The 20,233-nt window shown below is 29.1% G+C and overlaps 4 protein-coding genes and 1 pseudogene across 4 annotated transcripts; 2 read left to right on the top strand and 3 right to left on the bottom strand.

Annotated features, from left to right (window-relative positions):
* The first annotated feature begins 2,204 nt into the window (after nt 1–2,204).
* On the top strand, nt 2,205–2,891 carry LOC126553950 (ATP-dependent DNA helicase PIF6-like). Its single transcript, XM_050209063.1, has one exon. The coding sequence runs from the start codon at nt 2,205–2,207 to the stop codon at nt 2,889–2,891; it is 687 nt and encodes a 228-aa protein (XP_050065020.1).
* Nucleotides 2,892–7,232: 4,341 nt separating this feature from the next.
* LOC126553949 (uncharacterized) lies at nt 7,233–8,562 on the bottom strand (annotated as a pseudogene).
* A 7,258-nt stretch (nt 8,563–15,820) lies between these two features.
* Nucleotides 15,821–16,612, bottom strand: LOC126553948 (tigger transposable element-derived protein 6-like). The gene has a single exon (XM_050209062.1). It carries the CDS (start codon nt 16,610–16,612, stop codon nt 15,821–15,823), a length of 792 nt encoding a protein of 263 aa, XP_050065019.1.
* An 85-nt stretch (nt 16,613–16,697) lies between these two features.
* On the bottom strand, nt 16,698–17,366 carry LOC126553947 (tigger transposable element-derived protein 6-like). Its single transcript, XM_050209061.1, has one exon. It carries the CDS (start codon nt 17,364–17,366, stop codon nt 16,698–16,700), a length of 669 nt encoding a protein of 222 aa, XP_050065018.1.
* A 1,564-nt stretch (nt 17,367–18,930) lies between these two features.
* LOC126553946 (uncharacterized) lies at nt 18,931–19,524 on the top strand (the record flags this gene model as incomplete). The annotated part of the gene is made up of 3 exons (XM_050209060.1): nt 18,931–19,079; nt 19,163–19,370; nt 19,435–19,524. Coding segments are annotated over 3 exons (447 nt in total), but the record flags the coding sequence as incomplete, so codon positions are not given.
* Between the last annotated feature and the right edge of the window lie 709 nt (nt 19,525–20,233).

The raw sequence follows: 20,233 nt of genomic DNA, 5'->3' as shown, positions 1-20,233 counted from the left end.
ACCTTGTTGTGTTCTGCAGACCAAAAACGATGACACAATTGACAAAACAACGTTATTCACAGGCGACCGCTGGCAAACTAAAAAACAATGCAAGGTTTAGACGCTGGACAATATTAAATTACCTCGAACGATACTTTACCAGACGGTCGATTCACAAAAACGAAGAGGTGACAAAAACGTGTTTTTCAATGAGAAAATGGCTGCAGACACAGGAACATAAACGAATCGATGTGGACACCACGAGAAGCAAGCGAAAAGAGAGCGACGGTGCCGAGGACATCCACCACGAAAGCTATGCCGCCGGACACTACAAAATGAAGATAAGTGTCTCAGTGCCACCACACAAAACTGGACAAACACGCGAACTTAAGAAAACTTGTGGCACTGAGAGCATGACTTTAACTATTACTGACAACATAACCGAAAATTCAAAATGTTAAAACACAACGAACATTTCCGTGCGATGATAACAGCGCGATTACGTAACCGGTCTGTTGCACACGGAGGCTTATCGCCGCCGCCGACAATGACCGCGGTTACGCAACGCACCGATACGCAACGTAATGCATCGCACGAAAATGATAAAACGAAAACAAAAAACCTTTTGCTGATCGAGCTGATGCTTTACTCCGTGTTGGCAATGGTCAGTCACTGACTAGAAATGGTAAAATTGATCTGTCTAAGCTTTGTTTTAGATTCTGAACGAAGTGATGAATGTATTGATTTTACAATGATGTGTGTTTTTTTTTTTTTTGTGTGTCTGTGTACAGCATAACTAGTCGAAATAATGCTCCAATTTCAAACTATGGGGGTGGTTTCCGATGTAAAAGTGAATATCCGTGGTGTATTATAGAGGTAAAAAGTTAACATTTTCCAACAGTATTCAAAAAAATCGAGAAAAACAAAAAAAAAAAAATGACGGAAAAACGGCAATTTTTACGCAAAACCAGTTTTCGACCAAATCGATTTTTTTTTATAGTTGTAATTCAAAAACTAATCACTGTAAATACTTGAAATTTTCAACAAATGTTAATGTCAGTAGTATCTGTATATAGTGATATTTTCAAAAAATTTTGACTTTTTTTGAGTTATTTATAGACCACTGAAATTTTCGATTTTTTGAGAAATTTTTTTAAAGTTTCGATAAAAAATTTTTGGATGACCAAAAAGTTTTGAAAATTTAATACAAGGTTCCTTATGAGTTGTTTTTAATGTAGCTAAAAAAAATTAAAAATCGTTAGTCACAATTTTTTTTTATAAGAGTTTTTAGTTCAAATTTTTACGAAATCTGTCGAAAACGCGAAAATTTGCAAGTAATTTTGAAGTTGAAAAATCATAAAATTTTTTGTGTTCATAACTATGGATTAAAATTATAACACTTAGTTTTCCATAAGTTTTCCTTCAAATAGGTATAGAGAAAACTCATAACATCATTATAGGAAAAATTTTATGTGCGTTTGAATTTTAATTTTTTACGAAATAGCGTAACGACAACGATTTATTAATAATTAATTATTTTTTTAATTAATATTTAAATATTTGTTTTTATTCAAAAAGTATAAGTCGTAGATACTTGAAAATTTTACCAGTTATTAAGATTCGCGTTTTCTTTACGTGATTTAATTTTTAAAATATTTTGAATTTTTTTGAGCTATTTATAGACAACTGAAATTTTCAATTTTTCTAAAAAAATATTTTTGAAGTGTAGATAAAAGTTTTTTGGCCCTATCAAAATACTTGAAAATGTAATACAAAGTTCCTCATAAGTTATTCTTATAGTGATTAAAAAATTATAAGAATACATATGCACAATTTTTTTTTATTAGCATTCGAAGTTCAAATTTTGACGAAAATTCGTCAAAATTATGAATATTTGCAAATTATTTTGTAGGTATATTTCATAAAAATGTTTGTATAAGTAGCTAAGAGTTGAAAATTTAATACAAGATTTTTCATAAGTTTAGCTTACAATAATTATAAAAGAACTTAAATTTTGGTGTATTCAGGCCATTAAGACACAAACCACCTTTTTCACCAACAACTGGAAATTATATCCGAGGCTGACAAATCATCTTCGTTCAGAATCGTTTTTCGTATACAATGATACCTATCATTGCATTCAAATTTAACCTACCCTAGTCCGAGGTCCACCCCACCCTCTAATGTACAGCAGAACGGTACCCACTTGCCGCTTTTTTTTTTTGATGTCTAATTTGCTGGACCTAATTGCAAATGTTTACCCAGATTTACCTAATATTTCGACTAAAACGTCAAGTTGGTTTCAAGAAAGAGCAATATTGTCACCAACTAACGATCAAGTCAATAACATAAATGACATGATACTGTTAAAATTCAATGCACCAACAAAAGTTTACTATTCCATTGACACTGTTTTAGATGCAGAGGAAGCGATACATTATCCAACTGAATTTTTAAATTCTTTATCTCCTTCAGGGACCCCACCACACAAATTAATTCTAAAAGTAGGTTCAACTATAATTTTACTTCGTAACTTAATACCACCAAAATTATGCAACGGTACAAGATTACAAATTAAGTCTTTAAAAAACTGTCAGCTTGAGTGTATAATCTTTACTGGCTGTGGAGCTGGGGAAATGGTCTTAGTTCCTAGAATACCAATGATACCAACCAATTTGCCATTCCAGTTCAAACGGCTCCAATTTCCCGTGAAATTAAGCTTTGCAATGACTATTAATAAGGCACAAGGTCAAACATTAAACGTTGCAGGTTTAGACTTAACCGTCCAATGTTTTTCCCATGGTCAATTGTACGTAGCTCTATCACGTGTCACATGCAAACAAAATCTATTTGTGATGGCCCCAGAAGGCGAGACACTTAACGTGGTGTATCCAAAAATATTTAATGCTTAAGACAAATTGTTATAATTAACAAAAAAAATAAAAATCATACATCATAACGAAACAAATATATTCCACATGTATATATAACATTATACTAAACAAATTAATCAAATTAAATATATCTGATATAATTCATATCAAACTTTTCACATATTCCTAAACATATATAAATGTACTGAAATCTAGCAATAGCAAAGCATTGCCGGGTCAGCTATTATTATTATTAATATAATATAAAAAAAATCTCGATTTTCACCTGAGGTGACTTTTGCCCGAGCAACGCCGGGTGGGACAGCTAGTATTTTTATAAATATGCCAATTATTATAATGAGATCACACCACTCTAAATTAAACCTAAATTATAATTATTATTTCGAAAAGTACCGAGAGTAAATATGTCGTATCATATCATTCACCTCACACTGCTTAGCACATAGACGACACACGGAAATTTTTTTAAATTTTTTATAAAAAATTTTTATCGATCCTTCAAAAAAAAATTTTCAGAAAAATTGAAAATTTCAGTTGTCTATAAATATAGCTCAAAATATTTTGAAAATTAAATCAAGTAAGGAAAATGCCAATCTAAATAACTGGTAAAATTTTTAAGTATTTACGACTTATACTATTTGAATAACAACAAATATCAAAAATCGTTTGAGGCTAAACCGTTATTTAACTCGGTTTCGTAAAAATTTAAATTTCAAACACTCATAAAAATTTTTTGTCTGAATCCGGTAGAGTTTTTTTTACAGATATTTGAAGAAAAATTTATGGAGTACCTTGTACCAAATTTTGAAAACTTAGTTATAAAAGAAAAATTTTTTACGATTTTCCAACCACAAAATTACTTGCAGATTTTCGCAATTTTGACATATTTCGCATAAATTCGAACTTTAAGCAATTATAAAAAAAGATTGTGATTTTATCACTTTAAGAACAAATTATAAGAAACCTTCTATTAAATTTTCAAAATTTTCTGGTCAGCTAAAAATTTTTTATCGTTATTTTAAAAAAAAAATACTTAGAAAAACTGAAAATTTCAATTGTCTATAAATAGCTCAAAAAAAGGCCAAAATTCTTTGAAAATTTGTAGTATATAAAAATACAATGAAATCAATTAGTAGTATATATTTGTATGTTCTGAGCACCTTTTTTACAGGGAGATTTCTTCATTTCAAGGGGGCATTTCTACATGCTCCACCGTGTAACAAAATACTCAAAAAACCCTAATGTATGTTCTGAGCACCTTTTTTTAAAATGAGATTTCTACACACGTTCACTGTGTAACAAAAAAAATCTCAATTTTTTTTGTTTAAATGTTACGCTAACTCAGATTTACCGTGTAACACAATATGGTGTTAACATATATATTGTCCACCTACTGAAATAATTATTTCAAGAAAAGAACGCAAAATTATTAAATAAACTTTTTTATTATTATAATTGTATTTACACAAGTTTTCTTACTTCTCTAGTAAAAGGTACATATTCTACAATACGATCATGAATCAATAAACAATAAGCAGTTACACCTGTAAGCGATTCTGAAGCTTCAATTTCTAATTGTACATCCACTGCTGAGGCTGTGGCTGAATCGTTCTGTTTCGAAGTATCAATGACTATAATTGGAGCGTTTGAAAGAAAAGTAGAAGGACTCAATATCGGATTTCGTATACTTTTTTCATAGTACGATTCTTGAAATGATGTATACATATCATATAATAAGGTAAAATTATTTTTTGTAAAATCTAAATTCAAATTATCGTACGGATAAGCTATTGAGTTCAGAAATACTCTAACGTTTGTTAGATTACAATGATCAAAACTACTACAGTCTTTTTCTAACGTATTTTTACGCTCTTTTTGCAATCCGATTATTATAAATCGCGGTTTTTCTAATTTCGATGCAGTTTTCAAATTCCATACAACTTTTTTAGCGGTTCCTAGTTCAGGATATTTAAAAGTTTCAAAAGATCTGAAAGGAATAACAAACAAATTTTTCTTTTTCTACAAGTTTCAATAATTTCAACCTTTCTCCATCGTCAACAGTAATATGCGGAACCTTCCATACTATTTTGTTTAAAGTAACTTTGACTGTAGTAGTATTTATACCACTTTTCAACCTTAATGCATTTAAATCACTATGACTTCGAGTTAATATTAATTCCAATCTAGAATTAACTAATATTTTTCTATAGTCTTCAAAAAAACCTAGCCAATATTTCAATGGAATGCAAGCACTAAATTCACCTTTATCATTTGCTGATTGTGTTGCGTTTTTAAAATTCCAGCCAGAATTTTCATAACAATTATAGTTGTCTGGTGTACCGGATAAGTATCCTTTCAACGAGCTAGTGATTCCAAGAACACGCGTGCAATCAACTTCTATACCATTGATTTCCAGCCGTATTTGTTCGAAGAGATAAGAGTAACCGTTATTAGATAGTTTAACTTTGTCAGGTTCCGAAAACATTCCTTCCAAAAAAATAAAGCTTTCGTGTAGATACGGATAAACATCTGTTTGCTGGATTGATATACGAATTTCGTCGTTATTATTAAATGATGTAGTATACGGCGTGGATGAATGATATTCAATTTTTGTTATTTTAGAATCCGTTTCATACCATGAACTTATATCTAAATTATCACTTTCAGGCATTTTGCTTTAATTGATAACCCAGAGCTTGTAAAAATTTTTTTATTTTTCAATGTCAATTTTTTTACTTTATTTGATGTTACCGGTACCACTTTAGTCTTATGACTAGTTGAACTGATTCGAAGTAGTGGATTTATATTGAATTTTAATCCCATATCAAGATCCGTAACGTTTAATATGTAACACGATTGTCAATGCCTCACCAAAATTATCAATCGGATTATGATCTTGATTAACTAGCTAAACGGTTATCGAATCAATAATTGTTTTATTCAATTTGTAATATATTAAATTAGACGGTGATTGAATTACTTTAGATCCTGTCCTTCCACTCTGGAAAAACTCGTAAATCGAATGACTTTGAAGGTGGTTGTTGAATGATCTTTGAGCTATATTACACATTATTTTTATAGAATTTATTGTGTTTAAATTTGCTGCATTTTCTGATCGAAGAATTTCATACACTGGTTTATATTGTTTTTTTTCAAAACCGAATACAGGTGCAATACTATATGGAATCTCAAAGTGTGTATCTCATTACATTTTATATACGATCTGAAATCATTAGGATCAACCGAAATATCAAATGTTAATTGGGTTAAGTTTTCACTATTATAGACATCTATTTGCTACTTAACTTATTGATTAATATCTTCAATTTCATAACATCCCTCTTCCAATTTAATATAACACATCATAGGAGCATTATTGTTTTCATTGTCAACTATTTCTATAGAAAATTTATTATTATTTTCATTAATATTTGGAAATGAATTAAATGACTGTAAACATAACAAAGCTATTTCTGAGTCCTCGTAAAGGTTTATAGGCGGAAAATAATTTACAGATAATATAGTAGCATTCCCAGTTAAACTTAAAGTAACTGACTCGTACATTTTAAAATCTAAAATATAAATTTAATAATGAGATCCGTGACGTTTAATATGCAGAACAACTGTCAACGTCTCGTTAAAATCGACAATTGGATTATTGTTTTGGTCAACTAACTGAACAGTTATTGAATTAATATCTGTTTTGTTTAATTTGTAATATATTAAATTAGACGGTTAGACGGTGATTGAATTACTTTAGATCCTGTCCTTCCACTCGGGAAAAACTCGTAAATCGAATGACTTTGAAGATGGTTTTTGAATGATCCTTGAGCTATATTACACATTATTTTTATAGAATTTATTGTGTTTAAATTTGCTGCATTTTCTGATCGAAGAATTTCATACACTGGTTTATATTGTTTTTTTTCAAAACCGAATACAGGTGCAATACTATATGGAATCTCAAAGTGTGTATCTCATTACATTTTATATACGATCTGAAATCATTAGGATCAACCGAAATATCAAATGTTAATTGGGTTAAGTTTTCACTATTATAGACATCTATTTGCTTCTTAACTCGTTGATTAATATCTTAAATTTCATAACATCCCTCTTCCAATTTAATATAACACATCATAGGAGTATTATTGTTTTCATCGTCAACTATTTGTATAGAAAATTTATTATTATTTTCATTAATATTTGGGAATGAATTAAATGACTGTAAACATAACAAAGCTATTTCTGAATCCTCGTAAAGGTTTATAGACGGAAAATAATTTACGGATAATATGGTAGCATTCCCAGTTAAACTTAAAGTAACTGACTCGTACATTACAAAATCTAAGATATAATTTAATAATGAGATCCGTGACGTTTAATATGCAGAACAACTGTCAACGTCTCGTTAAAATTGTCAATTGGATTATTGTTTTGGTCAACTAACTGAACAGTATTAAATTAATATCTGTTTTGTTTAATCTGTAATATATAAGGTTTGACGGAGATTGAACAACCTTTGTTCCTGTTCTCCCACTCGGGAAAAACTCATATATCGAATGACTTTGAAGTTGGTTGTTGAATGACCCATGTGCTATATTGCACAATACTTTTATAGAGTTAATCGTGTTTAAATTGACCGCTTTATCCGATCGACGAGCTTCATGAAACGGTCCACATCTTATCTTTTTAAACCCAAAAACAGGTGCTATACTATATGGAGTATTGAACTGAAGTATTCCATTACATTTTATATACGTTTTAAAATCAACAGGATCAATACGTACACTGAATGTTAGCTGTGTTCCGTAGTTGTTATTAACTTGGGATAACTCTTTTGCAATTTTATTGTTAATATCTTCTATTTCATAGCATCCTTCTTCCAAACAAAATTCAAAAGTGTGTAATTTATATTTATTTCTCTTTGAAGGAATTACTTCTATTTTCAGTCGGTTATTAAATGCATATTAAATGCATTGGAAATGAATTGAACGTTTGTAAAGATAACAAAGCTATTTCTGAATCCTCGTAAACGTTTAGAGATGGAAAATAATTTGCAGTCAATACAGTCGAATTTCCAGTTAAACTTAGTGTAAAAGATTCACGTATTGTAAAAATTCAAGACATAAATGTCCACAGTTAAATGTATTGAAGTCTTGATAGTTAGAATAGTTATATATTATTTTAAACTTTTTAAAATAACGTTGTAATTCAATTGGTGGAGGTAAATCACCAAAACTATCGAAATACATATATGACTTTATTTTTATTTTTATGAAACGCTACCCAATGGCTTCCGTCGCCTGAAGATATGTCTAAGTTTAATATACCACACTCAATGACTTGCGGTTTTTTAGGCAAGCTATCACGTGAAAACACACCACGGAAATGATTGATTTTCAACTTTCTAACGTATTTTATAATATCTTGGTCGAAAGCGATCTATCAGGTAGCGTAATCATTATTATTATTTTTTTTTTCTCAACCCATTATTGTTTAAATATAAACCATTGCCTTTTTTACTTTTTGAATTTTGAATTGCATTGTACACACTAGCACCTCCAGACATTAAGCTACCAAGTGCTGACAATCCTGCTAATATAAGTATTAAGGGAACCGCACCTCCTGATTGTCCTGGGGTTGAAATCAACCTTTTACCACTATTCTTTTTCTTCGCAGCTAGCATACTATTGTTTTTTGTAGGGTTGCCAGACGTCCCGTATAATACGGGAATGTCCCTTTTTTTAACCAAGTGTCCCGTTGTCCCAACAACTCTTGTCGGGACACTGAAATGTCCCGTTTTGTAAAAATGTACCCATAATATTAATTATGTTGCGTAATAATTTCAGTTGATTGTATTACAATTTACAACTATTACTTGTTATTCGTAATCACCACTTGTCAGCCGTCCTACCGATACCGGTTTAGTTTCTATTCATAGATTGTTATAATTTTATATGTTTACCAGTTTATAAATATAGATTAATCAACAGAAACAGATATTATTGTTATCTGGTCATTTATAATTTTTAGTCTATCGAGTATAGACCACGGTAATATACATTAGTCTATAATCGTTTTTATAACATAATAGGTATCAGCTTGTTAAAATATTTTAAACATTTTAAATTACGATAAATGATTGTGTTGTATTGTTGTTTTGACTTTCGTATCAAATAACAATAGGTAATTTATTGAAATAAGTTTGTAACGTGTGACAACTTTTAATTTTTATAATGCCTAAAAGAAAGTGTACATTTAATGAAAAGTTACAAAGTGAGTACACGTTCTTAAAAAAATGTCAAAAACCGGGACAAGAATACAAAATTGAATGTACTGTATGTGGAGCAGCATTCAGCATTGAACATGGTGGTAAGTCGGATATTACACAACATTTAAAATCCGAACGTCATAATATAGCTGCTAGAGCGTCTAAATCTCAAAAAGTGTCAAATTTTTTTTCTCCAAAAACACAATTTGCAGATAAAGAACAAAAATTAGCTGCAGATGAAGGAATTTTTGCTTATCATACTTGTAAACACAATCAAAGTCTCAATTCTATGGAATGTACTTCTCAGTTAGTTCGTAAATTATATGAGAAAAAATTCACTTGTGGTAGGACTAAAACAAAATGTATTATCACTAATGTATTTTTACCTTATGCTGTTAATATTTTGAAAAAAGATTTATTGAAGTGCAATTTTGTATCAATTATGACTGATGCATCTAACCATAATTCTCAAAAAATAATACCTATTCTTGTTCGCTATTTTCTACCTGACAAAGGAGTTAAAAATAATATTTTGGAATTCAATGAGCTTCCGGGAGAAACTGCATCACTACTAACACAATATATATCATCAATACTCCATGAATGGGGAATCGAAAGTAAAGTTATTGCTTTTTCTGCAGATAATACTAATTGTAACTTTGGTGGTGTAGCTCGAAATGGAAAAAATAACGTATTTTACAAACTAAAAGAGATTTTTAATAAAGATTTAATCGGAGTTGGCTGTGCTGCACATATTCTTAACAATGCAGTGCAAATAGCCGCAGACACATTACCAATTGATGTACAGGTTATTATTGGAAAAATTTTTCAACATTTTTATATTTACACAGTTTGAGTCCATGCCCTTAAAGAATTTTGAGAATTTGTAAATATTGAATACAAAACCGTGTTAGGACATTCTAAAACTCGCTGGTTGTCTTTATTTCCTGCTCTAACTCGACTCATAGATATGTTTGACGGTTTAAAATCATATTTTCTTTCAATTGACAAATGTCCAATTTTAATAAAAGATTTTTTTAATAATCCATTGTCATATTTAATTCTAATTTTTTTACAAATTCAATGTGAGTTATTTTTTACATGTATAAAAAGTGTAGAGGCCAAAGACATTTCAATAATTGAAGTTAAATATTATGTTGAGTCTATCACTAAAAAAATTGAATCTCGTAAAAATGAAAATTTTTTTACATCTAAAGAACAAGAAGTATTAAATTCATTAAGAGATGAAGCAGTATTATCTGAAAACACATATATCAAATACCGTAATACATTTTATGACACCTGCTTAGAATATATAAAAGAATGGTCGAATCCCACTCTAAGTAAATTTGATGGTATAACGTGGATTACGCTTAAAAACATTGATGATGATTTTAACTGGGTTAATATTCAAGCTACTATTGAATTAATAAATAATATAATTCCAAATAAAAATTTAATTAATGAGGCTCATTTATTTGATGAATTTACTATGATTAAAGAATCTGTAAAACATAATGAACATATTCAATCATTAAAAACCTTATCAGAAAAGTGGACATATATTTTTAAATCAATGAATAATAATAGTATAGATGGTTTTTTTCCAAATTTTAAAATAATAGTCGAGTTTATAATATGCATACCAGGTTCAAATGCAAATGTTGAACGAATTTTCTCAAATATGAATAACTTATGGACGGATGAAAAAAATAGAATGGAAATAAAAACAGTAAAAGCAATGTTGATAGTGAAGACATTTTTTAAGGAAACCTGTACAGAGTTCTATGACTTTTTAATTGGAAATCAATCGTTATTAAAAGAAATTCATTCTTCAAATAAATATAATAATATACTATGATTAATGATTATTAACAACCAGTTAGTTTTTTTTTAAGTTTAAATTAGGTAGTTTAAGTATAGTGTATTCATATTTTATAAAGTTGAATGTGATAATTTTTAAGATTTTGTTCCTATTGGCTAGGTAATGCCAAAAAAAAAAAATCTAAAACAGGGTTGTTATTTTTTTATTTTATTAAAAAAGGTTAAAAATGTATTTTTATTTTTATTTTTATTTTATACTCTAATAAATACTTATGTCTACACTGTTGAAATATTGTTCAAATAAAATATGTTAACATTTTTAATATTATTTATTTTTATTTTTATTATCTATTATTATAGAAATATACGGAAAACTGATATCATTTTTAAATACGATTAATGATTAATTTGTTGAAAGAGTTAAGGGAGGTTTTATTGTGTTTGGAATAGACATTTTTTTAGTCCCGTATTTTGAGATTTGAAATCTGGCAACCCTAGTTTTTTGTAACACGTTTCCGTTTACTTTTACAAGCATATCAATTTTTCTTTTAGCTTTCATCACGTTTGTTACCGCGTACGCAACCAATTTCTCTTTCTATGAGTGTCTTTTGCTTTAAATTTTTCTCAAGCACGATATTCTAACACTTTATCAGCTTTATGTCTATCGTCTAATTTTTTACTCCTTTCATACACAATATCGTGATCACGATAAGCAGCATCCAATGGGTTTATTCCTTTATCACCGCGATCTTGTCTTTTTTTTTTTTAATTTCGTACAAGGACCACAATACTGATAGCCTGAAACATGCTTCAACTGGGAGACTATTTATAAGGGAGCTTACAAATATTTTGTCAGTCTCGTTTGATTTTAACTTACGAGTTGAACGCGTCATCAATAACTGATTAACAATTGAAAATTCTAGAGTATATATAAAAAAAAAATGGATTTGATTGATCAAAAAGATAAATTAGAGGTTATAAATGTAGATGTTCAGATGGTAAAAAAACCATAAAGACACGGCTCGTTATTACTTGACACTATACGTGCTATACTAGTCGGTCCCAGCGATTCAGGAAAAATAAATATAATGTATAATCTGATCACTCATGCAAATGGGTTAAGATTTGAAAATATTTATTTATACTCTAAAACCTCGAATCAGGAAAAATATGTTTTATTAAAAAAAATAATAGACGATGTAGAAGGTGCTAATTTTTTCATATTTACAAGCGTTGATAAGGTTATTAAATCGAACTTAACTAAGAAAAATTCAATTATAATTTTTGATGATGTTATAATATGTGGTCCACAATCTGTAATCAGAGAATACTTCAGCATTTGCAGACATTCAGGTGCTAGCTCTGTATTTTATTTGGCGCAAACGTATTCTAAAATACCAAAACAGTTAGTAAGAGATAACTCAAACTTTTTAATAATACTGAAACAAGATGATACAAATTTACGACATATATTTAACGATCATTCGTCTGCAGATATGGATTTCTCAGAATTTCGGAAAATGTCTCATTTCTGTTGGAATCACAGTGATTATGGGTTTTTGGTTATCGATAAAACTCGGGAAATGAATGAAGGAGATATAGATGCGGTTTCCATACGTTTATTAAAATAAAATAATTTTTATATATATATATATTATATATATACAGTGTAGTACTGTTATTCCGTACATAGTGCTATCAATAGTCATCCGATACAGTTGTATTGGTTTATAATTTACAATGAACAAAGAAAAAGCTTTGTTAGAAATTTAATAGCATCAAAAAAAAAATATTAACGGAAAATAATGGAAATGAAACGTGGTGTTATAGATTCTGACAACTATTACCGTGATGTATTTAAGCCAATAATCGAACCATTAAGTACACGGACAGAAAAAAATACTTTATGTAACTCACAACCAACTGAATTAAAAAAAATAGAAACCATTTGCTCTAAGTAACGAAGATGATGACGATGAATTAAATTCATCATTTGAACATTTTTTCAATAACAAACGTTCTACAATAAAACGATACGATAAATCCTACGGTATGTATTATGATAAAGTCAGTGATTCATATAAAATTGGAAAACATACTATAACTTTTAGTCATGGTAACTAACAGCTGCTCAATAAATACTATCCTTGGACTATAGGACTATGGTCTTTATTATGTGAGAAGAAACCGAAAAAAACAACTATAGAAGATATAGAAAACTATTACAACATTTTGAAAACTACTGGAGTTCATTTAAAAAGATGGGAAACCTAAAACCTCAAAGTATCATAAATGGTCAGTCGTTGTAAAACCTCTGTATGATCGAATGAAACATGAAGAAAAACAGTTAAACGAACATATAGCTAAAATTAATAACCTTAGATCTCCTCAAATTAACTTACACACCAATTAAGGATCATTTATCTAGTTCGAACGCTAAACGTAGTAATGTTAATGATGATACGACTATGAAAAACGAACCATTTTATTTTAATCCAGAAGCAAACAGTTCTATGGTTACAGATCCGCAGTTGAAAATATGTTTAATTTTACTTTAACACCGCAGCCTAAGAAAGGTTCAGGTTTATATAAAGATGTAATACCGCAAACACAATTAGTTTATTATGACGACCCGAATGAACTAGTAACTAGATTAAATCTTTTAACATCATCACAAAGTGTTGGTAATACTGGTGTTAATAATGAAATAATATCTATTTTAGAAGAATTACGCGAAAGAAATATAATAGTTTAATGACAACCTTAGAGAGTATAGCTAATGAGCTTCATCGACCAGCGAGAAAAATATTTCCTAGACGTAGTGTAGTAACGCGGTTTATTGACGACCTCTGGCAAGCTGATTTAATGGATATGCAATCTCATTCTAGACAGAATTATGGTTTTAAATATATTTTAGTTTTCATAGACACATATAGTAAGTACGTTTGGGTGGAAGCGTTGAAAAATAAAACATCAAAGGAATGTACAAATCGTATGTTTAATATATTGAAAAAAGCTCATCCAAAATTGTTACAGACAGATAATGGTACAGAATTTTATAATATTCAATTTCAAAATTTAATGAAAAAATATAAAATTAAACATTACAGTTCATACAGTGTTATTAAGTGTTCGATGGCTGAACGTGTCATACAAACTCTTAAAAATAATATATATAAACATTTTACTGCAACAGGTACATGGAATTGGTATAATACAATATCGAAAATTATGCATAACTATAATAACACAAAACATAGAACAATCAAATGTACACCGAATGAAGCTCGAGCGGATACAAACAAAATTAAATTTAATACACAATTTAATGATACATTATACAAACCAAAATTAAAAGTTAATGACAAAGTAAGAATATCTAAGTATAAACATATATTTAGTAAAGGATATACACCAAATTGGACAACGGACATATTTACAGTTTCAAAAGTTTTACAGACAAATCCAGTAACTTATCAACTAAAAGATGGATCAGACAATATAATCTTAGGTGGTTTTTACGAGCAGGAAATTAAATTAACTGATTTTCCAGACACTTTCCTCGTTGAACGTAGTATAAAAAAAGTTGGGAATAAAATGTTTGTTAAATGGCTAGGTTTCGATTCGAGTCAAAATTCGTGGATAACATCATCAGATATTTTAAAATGAAGATTTTTTTTTTTTTAAATGTATGACACATTTTTATAATAAAAAAATATATACAAATTTTTTTATCAAGTAAAATTAATTATTTCACATGCTCTCCTAGTACTCCGTAGTCTATTTTTAAAAAACTTAATATATCCACAATTGATATAAACAGAAAGCGCTATATAGTAATACATTTATTCGATGAAAAATAATAAAGCTGTTGTATAATACCGCTCCTAGTGCTAAATTTATTCGATGAAAAATAATAAAGCTGTTGAATTTTGTATAATATTTCGCTAAATAACGCTGTATATACCTACTGATTGTTGAATCATTAAATTTTTAATTAAATTATTTTGTGAGTTTGTAATGACCATACGCCAATGTATTTATCCCATCATTCATTATATATCTTTTATCGTCACTAGCACTGAGAACAAGCTTGTTCATTGTTTTTGAATGAACAACATGTTTATTCGATTGAATGAAATTCATGTTTCTGTGAGATTGTTTTTTCTCAACAGCTCTATGGTTGATAAAAGCATTTAATATCTCTATGTAATCAATAAATTGCATATGGTTTTTTATTACATATTTTTTTACACCTTTTGCTTTTTTTTCTACAGTATCATCTATGGTTTTATAAGCGTATAATTTCGGTCTCAATGAAATGAATTCTTTAAGAATTATTGATTTAAGTTCGTCTTTAAAAATTGATTTAAGTCCTTTAAAAATTGTGACTAACGATTTCGGATTTTTTTTTATCACATTAAGAACAACTTACAAGAAACCTTGTATTACATTTTCAAAATTTTCCGGTCAACCAAAATTTTTTTATCGTTATTAAAAAAAAAAATACTTAGAAAAATTGAATACAGTAGAATCCGCTTAATTGGGACACATTGGGCGGTGATCTATTTGTCCCCATTATCCGACTGTCCCGATTAACCGGATAACTAATAAACCGAAATTATTAAAGTGTATATATCCATACATTATAACTTTATTTAAAAAATACATACATACATACACACTTAATTCATACTTTGTTTAAAAATTACATATAATTATTATTATTATTATTAGCAGTTGTACATTATATTTACAATTTAGTATTATATTATATCGTAAATTAATTAGATTATTATTTTATTACATATAGATATTTATGATACATTAATTGATTAACATACTTAATTTATATTTTGTTAGGCTGCAGAAAATCGTCCATTTTTCTTTGATTTAATTTATTAAATCTTTGTTTGTTGATAAAATCTGCACAAACGTCTAGCGAAGTTGTTAGTGCATTTCCGTTTTCATTTTGCATAAAATGTAGTCTTAGCTGATCAATGCACTTTTCTGCTTCTCTTGTTGTAATTTTTACGGGCTGAACGTCATCGTCATCATCATCGCTTTCTTCATTTTGCAGACTTCTTTCAGCAATTTCATCGAGAATATTATCGTAATTTTCATTTTCATTGAAGCACTGCACATCATCATCAATTTTTATAAATAACTCCCCATTTTCTACGCATTGCGCTACGTCATTTTCAATAGAAACAATAGGAGGAATAGGTAGATCAATCAGTGGTCTGAAACCGCAATGTGCAAAACAATTCTGAATCGTAACCGACGACACTTTTCTCCAGCTATCAGCGACAAATTGTATTGCTTGTAGAATGTTTATTTTAGAACTGATATCTATAGCACACGTAGTAGGAGTTACTAAATTATCTTCAATAGCCTTTAAAATGTATGTTACCAATAGTCCACGGTAATGAGTTTTTAAATTCTTAATGATCCCCATATCGAGTGGTTGAATGAGTGAAGTAGTATTTGGAGGCAGAAACTCAAGTGTGATATTTTTTAAATCTATCAAGTTTGGATGTGGTCCAGCATTATCAACGATTAATAAAATTTTCTTGATTGTTTTCCGAGCTCTTTGTCCCAGTCTTTCAAATACGATGTAAATATTTCTGCTGTCATCCATGCATTTTTATTCGCTAAATAAGAAACAGGTAAGTTTGTTATTTTTATATTTTTAAAACATCTTGGCTTTGCGGATTTTCCAATTATCAACAGTTTTTTTTATCTGTGCCTGCCATATTACAACAACATAAAACTGTTATACGATCCATAGCTTTTTTTGATCCTTCAAGTGTTTCGCGTTTATAGCACAAAGAACCATCCGGAGTCGCTCGGTAGAATAACCCAGTTTCATCGGCGTTATAAATGTCCTGAGGAGAAAATTTTTTAAGAATTTCCGGTAATTTAGCTAAAGACCATTCATTAGCACCGTTTGTATCAGCACTAGATTTTTCTCCGTGAAATCGCTTGAATTTAATGTTATTCCTATCCTTCCATCGACTTATCCAACCTTCTGTGGCCTTAAAATCACTATGTCCAATTTTTTCAGCAAAAAATTCAGCTTTCTGCTGTAACATGGGGCCCGAAATACGAACACCACGTTCTGTAACAGCAGAAAACCATTCATTCATAGCTTTGTCTACTTCGGGATCTTTGCCTTCTCGTTTTCTTTTTCTGTTTACAGGTGCACTTTTGTTGTCGTTTAATTTTTCATATTGTTCACGAATAGCTATTTCATTATTTTTCAATCGGCTTAGTACCGATTTAGACGTGCCTATTAATTTCTCTAACTCACGAAGACTAGTATTATGAGGTTGAGCCTTAATTTTATCCAGTATAGAAATTTTTTCGATCAATGTTAAATCTTTACGAGACATAATATTATTACGTACTATCACAAACTGAGAATAATAAAAACGCACACACATTAATGCACATCGACGAACGAACTTGAACTAAAGGTTTTCGATTTTGTACGTAGGCTAGTTGACTCTTATCGTGGAAATGGAAAAAAAATGATTGACATAATTGACGTAAGATATACGTACATTGCCTGTACATATACGTGCGTATATAAAATATAATAGAGCCATAAAGATTAGATAATTACAGTTTCGATAAGAAATCAGATAATTTAGGCCAAAATATCTTGTTAAACTTTTTTTTTTTGTCCCTTATAACCGATGGTTTGTCCCGGATAAACGAAGTTAAATTGTATTAAGCTTATACATCCGTTCGGGACTATGACAATTTGTCCCCATTAAGCGGTTGTCCCCTTTATGCGGTGTCCCAAATAAGCGGATTCTACTGTATATCAATTGACTATAAATAGTTCAAAAAAAGGCCAAAATTCTTTGAAAATTTAACTGTGTATGGAGAACGCTAATAAAAACATTTGGTGAAAATTTCAAGTATTTACATCGATTAGTTTTTGAGTTATAGCAAAATAAAAAATTCGATTTTGACGAAAACTGGTTTTGCGTAACACTTCTTGTTTTTCCGTCAATTTTTTTTTTGTTTTTCTCGATTTTTTTGAAAACTGTTGGAAAATTTTTACTTTTTACCTTTATAATGCACCAAGGATATTCAGTTTTCCATCGGAAACCACCCCCGAAGTTTGAAATTGAAGCATTATTTCGAATAGTTATGCTGTACACAGACACAAAAAAAAAAAAAAACATACATCATTGTAAAATCAATACATTCATCACTCCGTTCAGAATCTAAAACTTCAATTATTATAAGGATAAAAAACATAGTTTTTTTAAAAAAGTATTGTTTTATAACGACTTGAAATTGTGTAAGAAAAATATTTTCAAAAAAGTTAATACTTTTCGAAATAATGAGTGTATCCACTTAAATGCATCACCCTGTATATAGCTGTACATAGCTTAACTTTTTGGAAATGATATAGGTATGTATTTTTGGTCTTTAAGTATGAGTAAACCAATAAATCAAAAGTTTAAATGCTTACTTTATGTCCAATTTTTTTTTAAATTTTGTAGTTACTATACATGTGCAACTCCAAATGTGTATTGTAAAGGCACAGCGATGAAATTAGAAGATGGCACTATTGTGGAAAATAAACCCCATACACACGAAGCATATTGTGACATGTATACACAAAAGCAAATGAAACAAAATTTCAGAAGTATTCTAGTACAGAGATCAAAAACTGAAACTATAGCACTAAGATCAATTTATGACGAGGAATCGATTAGGTAACTTGATGCTTTAGTTATACTAAAATTGTTATTATTGAATTGATCATGGTTTCCGATTTTTTTTTAAATATTAATATATATTTTTAGCTTAAATTTTACTTAACTTGGTTAAAAATAATAATAATAAACTAAAACATCTATATAATATAATATATATAAAGAATATATTACTTAAGTTTTTATATAAATAAAATCATACACAGTTATTATGATAAAATATAAATTTTATAGAAATCCTCGTACAGCCGTATGTTATAGTTGGCCAACAGCAGAGCCTTCAATGTGCCACTCTAGAAGAGATACGCATCCACCTTTACCTGCAACGTTGCGTGAGCTAGGTGAACATTTGGACATAAACGCAGACAGGTACATGGATAATTGTATAAAATATGATTGAAACTAATAAAAATTGTTTTTCCATTTAACATGTATTACCATGGTTGTTTTAGGTATCAATGTAATGATTCTCGTTTCTATCAAGAATGGATTGTTGATAATGATGACAAGTACAGCATTATGTTTGCTTGTCGTGATCTCATCAGTGCTGTAGTTCATCAGGGTGCTACAGAACTACACGCTGATGCCACATTCAAAGTGGTCCCATCCATGCCTCATTGTCGTCAATTATTTATCATACATTTGATCTTGCAAAACCATGTAAAATTATTATTTATAAGTCATTAAAAATTTGAAATAAATTATTAAACATGTATTTTTCTAGTCTATACCTGTATGCTATGTGCTTATGGAATCTAAATCAGAAAATGCATACAGAAAAGTGCTAGAAAGATTTCAGTCAAAATTCAGTTAACTATTAAATTGCATGTTAATGATCATTTTATTACCTTATCATATACTGATTTACATCGTTTAAAACAATTACAATAATGTATCGATTCACATATTGTAGAAAAGCAGAAAAATTTGGTTTCATATCAGTCAACTTTTGATACCGTATATTCATTAATTAGAGCAGACATCAATATTCTACCATCATCTTGTCAGCAAAATGATTTTACTAAACAGTATAATATTCAAAATTTTGACTTTACCATGTGTTGTATACAGAACGATGATTCTTATTTTATACCTATATGAAATACTTCAATTCCACAATAATTCACTATCAGATATGATATTATATTATTTAATGACGATTTAAAATAAAATTTGTATTGAACTTTATACCATTATAATTGTTATAATTACTCTAAGAATTGATTTCAATATTATAGTAAAAATAAAGATTAATTAATTTTATCAATTTTAATAATTTTATTAAATGTTATAATTTATATTATCAATAAATAGTTTTCACATTATAATATATTTGCATTTTATTTTTTGCTGTTTCTTACAATCTTTCGTTTTGGATCTGATGAACATCGATTCAAAATTGAACTAATAGGTTCGTTTATTTTATTCGATATTTCATTATCAGCAGGATAGGTATTGCAAGTATACAACTTCACGCTAGCTTCAGAATGTTTGCATCTATTATAAAAAATCATTATTGAATA

Source organism: Aphis gossypii, unplaced genomic scaffold, assembly GCF_020184175.1.
Source record: "Aphis gossypii isolate Hap1 unplaced genomic scaffold, ASM2018417v2 Contig00380, whole genome shotgun sequence".
NCBI lineage: Eukaryota > Metazoa > Arthropoda > Insecta > Hemiptera > Aphididae > Aphis > Aphis gossypii.
Note: the sequence above shows the minus strand (reverse complement) of the source record. Positions and strands in the feature narration are given on the sequence as shown.

Bases quoted from the DNA above. Each gene is read 5' to 3' on its own strand.
- LOC126553950 (XM_050209063.1), top strand. From the start codon at position 2,205: ATGTCTAATTTGCTGGACCTAATTGCAAATGTTTACCCAGATTTACCT.
- LOC126553948 (XM_050209062.1), bottom strand. From the start codon at position 16,612: ATGGATGACAGCAGAAATATTTACATCGTATTTGAAAGACTGGGACAA.
- LOC126553947 (XM_050209061.1), bottom strand. From the start codon at position 17,366: ATGTCTCGTAAAGATTTAACATTGATCGAAAAAATTTCTATACTGGAT.